General features: G+C 32.0%; 1 protein-coding gene across 2 annotated transcripts; it reads right to left on the minus strand.

Moving 5' to 3' along the window:
• Positions 1–3547: 3547 nt before the first annotated feature.
• LOC111399157 (nucleolin 2-like) lies at positions 3548–8439 on the minus strand. 2 transcript variants are annotated; one of them, XM_023026407.1, is made up of 16 exons: positions 8265–8439; positions 8143–8191; positions 7892–8043; positions 7220–7309; positions 6998–7120; positions 6365–6889; positions 6160–6279; positions 5835–5921; positions 5501–5545; positions 5184–5275; positions 4982–5102; positions 4754–4845; positions 4578–4671; positions 4389–4477; positions 3926–4224; positions 3548–3794 (listed from the first exon to the last, which is right to left on the minus strand). In XM_023026407.1, exons 1-16 carry the CDS (start codon positions 8295–8297, stop codon positions 3766–3768), a joined length of 2040 nt encoding a protein of 679 aa, XP_022882175.1. In that variant the 5' UTR covers positions 8298–8439; the 3' UTR covers positions 3548–3765. The 2 variants fall into 2 exon arrangements, with proteins under 2 accessions (XP_022882175.1, XP_022882174.1); XM_023026406.1 differs by having other exon boundaries at positions 3548–3800; positions 8265–8435.
• Positions 8440–9849: the final 1410 nt, after the last annotated feature.

The raw sequence follows: 9849 nt of genomic DNA on the forward strand, positions 1-9849 counted from the left end.
TCATTTCAAAACATACAAACACGTCATGATGAAACCCATTATCAAGTACTAATTAATTGAAAGTTGTTTCCAATAATTTTGAATACTCCAAAAATATATAATGATAATTTCTTTCATACAAATTTTGAGAGTGACAAAGGACAAGGGCCATGTTTGATATGCAAGATTTTTCATGAACATTTTCCAACTTTTGCTTGTTTGATGATATATATTTTCCATAAAATTCATTTTTCTGGAAGATTTTCGATGAACGTTTTCCAATTTTTTGCTTGTTTGATAGCATTAAATTTCCATGAAATTCATTTTCCCCCTCCCCCACCGCGTGATCTTCTTTTCCTTAAATTGGTGGAAAACCAATTTGGTGAGAAAATGGATTTTCCACCTTTTTTTTTTGTAATTTTTTTTGACAATGAAAACAAATTCTATCCACAATTGTAAAAAAAAATCTATCCATTTAATTGACAATTTTCATGAAAAACAAAGTCAAATGAATACCAAAAGATTCAAAATTTTAATATTTTTCAGATGAAAAATTATACAAATTAAACACATTTATTTGACAATTCCCAATAAAATAAGTTTTAGATAATTCAATTCCTTAAAATTCATTTTTTTTCCATTCAAATTCCATTCTTACAATCAAACGGACCCTTAATATATTTAAAACATTCTTCTCCGTCAACGCAAATTACGAATTTATATAATATAGAATCTTTGGAGGATAATTTTTTTTTTTTTAAAACTAAAATGACTTAAAAGGCCATATTTGAATGGAAAAAAATATTTAATTAGGCCGGAAAAAATACAAGAGTAAAATTTCACTTCCAATCATTTACTCAAACTAGTTGTAAGCACGTGTGTTGCACATTTTGTGTATCGATGAATGATATACGTACTATTTTTGAATTACTAATTACCGCATCTACAATGTCTGAGAAAAGTGAATTAGTTAGTTTAAAACTTAAATGTAGAATTCACAATAATCGTGAATAAGGATGGCAATTTTCCTTCGTGTACGAAGTCTGAGATTTTTGAAAATTCCACATAACATAAAGCTGACATATTATTAGGAATGAAGTCTTCAATATTCTCTATCTCAGTCTTCATTGTGAAGGTGAGTTCAATTTCATCATTCACATTTGAGTATTGGGGGTTGATTGCTCTTCTTTTTTCCATTTCGAAGTTGGTATGTTTTTTCTTTCTTAAGGATAGGAAAGATTTTTTCAATTATGCCCTTAAACAACGTAGTTTGAATCTTACTAACCTAAAAATATTATTAAAAAAAATATTAGTCTAAACTGAAAATTCTATAAGAAACATTATTCTAACATAATACAATACCTCCTCATCACACGATATTAATTTTAAAACTTCAACATGGCCATTTTTGTTGCTATAGATCTCAGTGGAACCTTTTCGGAGTATGGATACTTCTATAATCCACTCCTCTTCAAAGACAGTTAGTTGTTTTTATAAAAATATGATCGCAACTTTTATTAGGTGACATCAATTCTACAAATAGAAAACAAATTTAAGATATAACAACAAAGATATATATTGGCAATTAACAAAATGGAAAAAGTCAATATTTTTCTAATTAAATTGATGACCTGATTTATTTTGTTGATCTATTGATGAATCAAACCCCATTCCTGTTTGTGATTTCGACGATGATGTATTCATCTATGATGTTGCCATCATTCAAAAGTAAAAAATTAGTGATACAATTAAGTCCATGATATTAGAAATCAATTTGAAATACAAATCAAGATAGATGATAATGATGATGATGATAATAATAATAATAATAATAATAATAATAATAATAATAATAATAATAATAATAATAATAATAATAATAATAATAATAAAATAAACTTCACTGTGATCATCAACTTAGAAATAGATTTTGAGAAACTCAAGCATTAGGAAAATTGCTTTTATTAACAATAATTCTTACCCTTTTGTGCAGATTTTTACTTGTAAATTTTGACCATAGAATATAATGAGCAGGATTGGTTTTATAGCTATAATGGCATGGGGGTAGAATGAGAAAAGTTGGTTGATTTTGTTAGCTATAATGGTTATAATTACTTTCATATTAAATCCTTATTTGGCCAATTTTTTTAAATATTTAATTAAAATATAATTATGTTATCTAATTAACAAAGTTAATAAATAATTTTAAGTTGTGAAAAAAAATACGTCTAACCTATGTTTGCCATTACTGTAAAGTTAGACTCGCACATTTTAATTCCTTTTTGCCACACAAGAGCCTTCCCATAAAAATTTTAAGAACAAAATAGTCGGTTGAATGTTAAGTTATTGAACTTCCATTTAATATATTTTTTATTAATTGAATCTCAATTAACTCCTTATATTAATTTCAAACCAAATGACGTATATTAATTAAATAATAACTTAATGCATGAACTATAATGTAAATTATGAAGATTAATAAGAATTTTGTTGATTAAGAATAAAAAATTTCAAAATAAAATAATCAATTGAATGTTTCCCAATCATTCATAAGCTGGGTAAAAGTGATTGGAAGTAGAAAGAATTATTGCCAATCTTAAAAAACCCTAATAATTAGAAAGTATTTACTTTAACATATTTGTAACCTCATTAATATATTAATACAACTTTTCAATTTTGCAATCTCAATTAAATAATAACTTAATGCATAAATTATAATGTAAATTATTAATGAGGGTTTTGTTGATTAAAAATAAAAAATGTAAAGAAAAATTAATCAATTGAAAGATAAGTCATTGAATTTTCGAGTGTATTTTCTTTTAACGATCGAATGTCCCAATTAATATATTAATGCAACATTTAGCACATTTGTTACCTCGTTAATACATTAATGCAACCTTTCAATTTTGTAACCTCAATTAAATAATAGCCTAATGCATGAATTATAATGTAAATCATGAAGATTAATAAAGGCTTTATTGATGAAAAATAAAAACTCAATGAATATATTATAATGTAAATCATGAAAATCAATAAAGATTTTGTTGATGAAAAATTAAAAATTGCTTGGTTTGTAGAAAATAAAGTGTAAGAACTAAATGATCAATTGAATGATAAATCTTTTTTTTTCTTGATATAATTGCATGTTAGTTTCACTCATTATATTAATTCCAATCCAAATTAAATGATAACTATCAATTAAATATTTCACTCCTCATATTATATCAATCCAAAAACAAATGATAAATACGAATTAAATTCATATTTCAATTATAAGAAAATAGTGAGCATATATTTAAATATGTATAGGCAAATTTGGTATTTAAAAATTTATCCACCATCCCCACTTTTAATATATTATAGATTTAAAAGAGGTAGATACGATATTAAGCCCCCATTTTGGAGAATTATAAATGTGTGAAATAATGTTTTTTTTTTAAAATATGTGGTTGAATAAAAATGAAAGGTTTTAGATTTTTGTGTAATATTATTTTGTTGAAAATTATGTGATTGGAAAATAAAAGAAAAATAAAATGTAACAAAATAAAAAATTAATGAGAGCCAAACGGGACTAAGCCTCTTTAACTCGAGGGTCTCCTTCAAAAATCTCACCATAATTTCATTACATAAAAAAAAGGCATAAATGTGAATCCTTTCTTTAAACATCTCAACAAAACAAAAAATGTTATACCGCAGTCTTCGATCCGAACAAGGATTTACTACTACTTAGGATTTAAAGCAACCCTCCAAAACCCAATGGATCGGGTCGGGTCAAGCTGTGTACTCCTAGTCATCACCAAATGTAGTCTTCTTCCCTGCACCTATAAAGATCAATCGCAAAACTAAATTTCTTTTACACAAATAACAAAACCTGCCTAATTTACTTGCACAACTTTTAAAAAAAAAATATCACACTTCATATTTTTCGAAAAATGGAAGTACTTACCAGCGGCAAACACGCTTGGCTTCCCAGGAGTTCCACGTCCTCTTCCTCCACCTCTACCTCCAAAGCGACCACCACCTCCACTTCCAAATCGACCGCCACCACTGCGGCCACCTCCACGTCGACCCCCGAAACGACCGCCACTGTCCCGGCCACCACTCCTGCCACCTCTGCCACCACCAGCACTATCACCTCTAGGCTTAGCCTCTTCCACCGACAAGGAACTCTCCCCGAATTCAGATCCATCAAGTTCCAGAGCTTTGTTAAAGGCAGCATTTTCCTTAAAATCAATGTAGGCTATTCTGCAATCGGAACAGGATTGAATTGGTCATTGGAAGGCAAAAAGAGACAGAAGGTCTCAGTTTGTCAAATGTTTGTTGTTATTCAAAAAACCAACAGAGATGATATTCTAATGCATAACAATAGAACAGAATAACACAATGCTAAACAATGGCAATATACAAACCCTTTAACACCACCATCCTGATCTTTTGGAATGGAAACCCTTGTGATTTCACCGCAGGAACCAAAATGATCTTCAAGAGAACCTCTAATCTGGAAATTCACGTGACACAGATTCAGTACATACACCAACAGAGGAAGTTATTCAATTTTAATCTAACATGATAGAAAATAAATGGATGTGCAATCATGCCTTGTCTTCACCATCATATTTATCAAAACCACGAACAAATATTGTTTGCCCTTGAGGCCTCCCTCCCCTCTGGAATGAGTTCGTCTCGTTGCCACTAAATTAGAACAATATTATAATACACTAACATGGAACAGAAACCATGTAATCATTGAAAAATTGGATAACAGCTGCCATACCCATTATATGGTGTGTACGATCCCCTTTCCTTTGCCATATCTAGTTTCACGGGACGACCGAGTAGGTCTTCACCATTCAATTCACGGAGGGCCTGCAAATTAATATATGCAAATAAATGATTGACAGGTTGCAGTAATACGGATATAACTAATGCGTTACCTCATATAACTAATGAAATCTCTTAAAAAGTCTGCCAATGCACAGTGTGCCAGATGAGATGAAATTACCTTCTCTGCTGCTTCAGTGGTAGCAAACTCAACATGGCCAAAGCCCCTAAATGAATTATCCTCAGAAGACATGGCAAAGCGAACATCAACAACTTCACCAGCATCTTTGAAAAAGTTTTCACTGCAATGTTTTAAAAAAATGTTAAAAATATATAAAAAATTTAACATAAATGCAAATATTTAGGAAATGTTATATACTTACACATCTGCCTGCTCAACAGAGTAGGAAAGGTTCCCAACAAATAGAGTTTTGGGGCCCGTGGTCTGCGCTGTAGGAGTGGCAGGCGTCTTGGGCTGCATATATAAATAGCCACTATTTTAATGGAAACACTTGTAAACTGAAAACCTACAAGAAACCACTTCCCCCAAAGTAGATTATTTCTTCTCATTACTTAATTCTTCTTCTAAAAGGCTTCATTTTGCAATTTCAAATCTCTTCATTTCAGAAAGTTAAAGCGACTTCACAAGAGGATGGAACTCCAAGTGCAAACACAAGTCAAGCAAAGAAAAACTACTCACAGTCTCCTTCGATGGTGCAAGACCAGTCGTTTTCACACCAGCATCCTGTTTTATCAAGAAAACCTAGTATAAGGAGATGAATATTAAGGATATAGATCAAAATTTCCAGGTATTAGGAACGCAGCATATGTGGGTCGATGTCTACAACCAAAACTGCATGTTCAAGTATGCTCAACAAGATCTCACCCCAACTAGTTTATTCACGTGACGTCATCAAAAAGGGAAAAAAGAGTTAAAGAACTTCCACTGCAAACATTTCATAACAGCTTGTCAAAAGACAAGATGAGAAAATTTGCATGGTCGATCTTTTCAGTTAAATGAAAATATCTTATACCTTTTTCTTGGGAGTTGTCGAAGGTTTTTCCTCCTCTTCCTCAGAAGACTCTTCCTCTGAACTGCTATCCTTTGAGGCACGAATTGACTGCCAGCAATAAAAGCATGTTTTGAGAGCGTTTATAAAATGTTTGAATTACAAATACATACATACTAGTGAAAAAGTGGGTAATACTTGTAGGTAATCCAAAACGTGTGGATAAAAAGTGACCTTAGTGTTTATAAATATGAGCCAAATGCAGTCTTTAAGTAAAAGAATCAGCAGTCTGAACCTTGAATTATATGCAAACACAAAATTATCCTCAAATCATATTTATGCATATTACCTTCTTTACCCCTTCCATTTTTGATGGTTCATCATCATCAGAGCTTTCCTCTTCACTGCTACTATCATCCTCTTCTGCAGCCTTTACGCTAGGTTTAACAGCATTTGGAGTTGCAGGAATCTGAAAGATATGAAATTTCGCAATCATATACAATGACAGATAAAAAATTCAACCATGAGAGCAAATATGTATATTGATCACATACTGGGACTTTCAGCTTTTTCTTTTGAGGCTGTTCATCTTCACTTTCCTCAGAACTGTCAGTTTCTGATTCCTCACTGGAATCATTTTTCTTCTTTGTAGCAACCACTGAGCCATTTGTAGCTGCAGGAACGTCTTCATCTGAGCTTTCATCTTCACTGCTTGACTCATTGTTCTTTGAAGCTGCGACAGGGGTCTTTTTAGTCACAGCAGCAGGAACTTTCTTGGTTGCTGCAACATCCTCATCTGAGCTAGACTCATCTTCTGAATCAGAATCATCAATTGACTCATCTTTCTTCTTATCTGCAACATCTTCATCAGAACTGCTCTGAGAGTCGGAGTCAGACTTTTCTTTCTTCTTGGTAACTGCAACATTGCCACTCTTAGCTGCAACTGAAGAAGGCTTCTTAAGTGCACTCGCATCCTCTTCTGAATCACTAGTTTCATCATCCGAGTCAGATTCTACAGTTCTGTTCTTAACTGCCACCACAGGCTTCTTGGTTGGCACCGGTACCTTTGTTTTAGGAACCTGTAAGGGACAACAAAAAATGACACATAAAGATACATCAAGACTAGTAATAGCAATTGAAACAAAAACAACTAACAAAATTCGAAAAATTAACTTGGTGAAACTCACTTCATCCTCATCAGAATCACTATCATCTGAACTGCTGGATTGTTTGCTATTTTTAGCCACACCATTTGTAGCATCAACTTTTGGGCCTTTAGTTGAGAGCGAAGTAGATTTGGCAATAGGCTCCTGCAAATGTACATACAAGTGAATGAGTGAGAACTTTAATGTTCAAAACTTCAATAAAAAAATGATATTGTAATATAGTATAAGCACAAAATCGCTCACATCATCAGAAGACGTTTCCTCTTCAGAACTACTAGATTCTTGCACAGACTGTTTGACCACTGCCCCTCCCTTCTTAGCTGGTACCTTAACCTAATAATTTATATAGCATAAACATCAACTGAAACTAACATGAAGCAATGCCATATATTTATAAACATAAAAGGCCACAATGCTTTTGAAATTGAATTTGTCAAGAAGCTAACTTCTCACAATATAGGTATTGAAAAATTCAAAAAATTTGATAGAGATTAAAGATTTCAAAAAACTGTCCTCTAGCAAAAAGGCAAAGTTCGAAAGCAAAACTTATAACTTACATTCAAATTAATCAAGTTATATAGAAATTACAAGAAGGAAATTAAAAGCAAATGAATACGGCAATAACAATATTCAATATCTTACTTATAACTAACTAAAGCAAAATTCACAGATTTAAAAATATAAGATAAGTAAAGCTTTTATAAATTCCACTATAGTTAATAAAGAATGGATTTTTTTTCCCTCATAAAGCTTTCCTCTGGACACAAAGCTAAAGTTCGAAAGTAACAGGTATAACATAAGTATGCATAGTATAGTCAGTTTAATCAGGTTTTCGCACAGACAAACTAAAAATTGAATTAAAAGCAGAGGAATAGGAGGAAAAAAACTGCAACTAATAATAAAAAAAAAAAAAACCTTGAGCTGTTCTTCTGAAGAAGACTTCACTTTCTTTTTTATGTTCTTCTTCTGAGCCTTATCCACATCCTTCTTCTCCACTTCCACTTCCTTCTTCTGCTTCTTAGCACTCACCAGATGCTTCTCTAGAGAATCCTCGGCTTCTCTCTTACCTATTTATTAAAGAAACCAGCCACACATAACGTAAAAACAGTAATAATCTTCAACAAAAGCCACAGAGATAAAATCAAACAGAAATAACAAAATTTAACCTTTCTTCATCGGTTTAGTGGGTGCGGCAACAGCAGGAGCTGCATCGACCTGCAATTCACAAAAATCAAAAAATTAAAAGCAAAATTTAGACCAAAAAAACATGCGAAGGCGTTAAATCTACCTTGGAAGCTGATTTCTTAGTGGATTTTCCCATTGATTTACTGGAGGCGACTGAAGATATGTGACGAAATCCCAAAACCGTAAAATAGTAGGGCTTATGAAGACTCAGCTGCTAAATATTTTTTGTATCAGATAGCTTGAGCATGTTATGAATATATAGAGAACTTGGAGTAAGCAGCGCCGCTTTAGGGTTAGTAATTAGGTTTTTTTTATTTTTTTTTGGCTCTTGCTTCTTTTTTATTTATATTACTAGTCCTCTGCCAGCTCATTGCATGGGCTTCATTGTTTTTAAAATAATGTTGATGTAGGGTTGTCAATGGGCCGGCTAGCTCAGGCTCGCCACGAGCCGAGCTCGTGCTCCTTTTGAAAGGAGTCGAGCCAAGCTCGTGGCTCGTGAGCCGTGCCGAGCTTGGCTCGCGAGCAGATGTCCATTTTTTTTTTTTGGGAAATAAATAGGTAAATTGAAAAATAAAAAAATAGTTTTAATTTTTAAATCGTGAATTATATATAAAAAAATAGGTAACAAATTTAAATTCTCCTCCGTTATCCGGATTTGGGACCGACTACTTAAATTTAGAGTAGGCGGAGTTAAAAATTATATTCTTTGTTTGTTCGTGTACAGTTTTTTAAAGAAAATTTAAAACAGTATTAAAAATTATTTTTTCAAACAACGCTGCGCGCCCCCTTGCATATGATCTTCGAAGAAAATTCCTTCTAAAAATTGAAAGGGTAATCGAATGCCCTTTCAATTGTCAGAAGTCTTCACTTCGAAAATTATATAGAAGTCTTTCACTGCGAAAGATTTCTGACAATTAAAAGGGCAATCATTCAATTACCCTTTCAATTTTCAGAAGAAATTTACTTCAAAAATTATATGCAAAAGTACACACAGCGTTGTTCGAGAAAAGAATTTAAAATGTAGATATATAGTAGTAATAGTACCAAGTACTAACAAAAATTTAACTAAATTGGTGGAAATGAATTTTATTTATTTATTTTTAACTAAAAGAGATAGAAATAAATAATCTTTTTATTTTTCTTTTTAAAATAGATAAAATATAAACCCTCTTTCTTTATCCGAGTTTGGAACTGGCTACTTAAATTTTCAGCAGACGAAGTTAAAAATTGTACACGAACAATTTTTTGTAGCGTGTACAATTTTTTAAAGAAAATTAAAAGTAACGATAAGAAAAGAAAAGTTTCATCAATATAATTAAATTAGATATCACTTATTTGACGACATGCAATTTCGGCATATTTATCTTGTAGTCGAAAATTAGCGTCCTGCCAATCCTTAACGCACATTAACACTTCTAAAATATCTTCTTTTAGTCGGCTCATGACCTCGCTTAAAACTCTTTTACCTGCACTAAAAGCAGACTCCGAAGCAACAGTGCTAACCTGAGGTGTCAGTCGATCTTTTGCAATCGCAGATCTAACTGGCCAACGTCGTTCATATTTTCGCCAGAATTCAATTACTTTGTCTGAACTTTTTTTAATTATTTTATCTGTTGGCATATTCTAGTTGAAATAATCAATTAATTCAGCAGACAATACATTATGACTTGAGCCCGTAAATATTTGAT

Source organism: Olea europaea, chromosome 8 (genome assembly GCF_002742605.1).
Source record: "Olea europaea var. sylvestris chromosome 8, O_europaea_v1, whole genome shotgun sequence".
Taxonomy (NCBI): Eukaryota; Viridiplantae; Streptophyta; class Magnoliopsida; order Lamiales; family Oleaceae; genus Olea; species Olea europaea.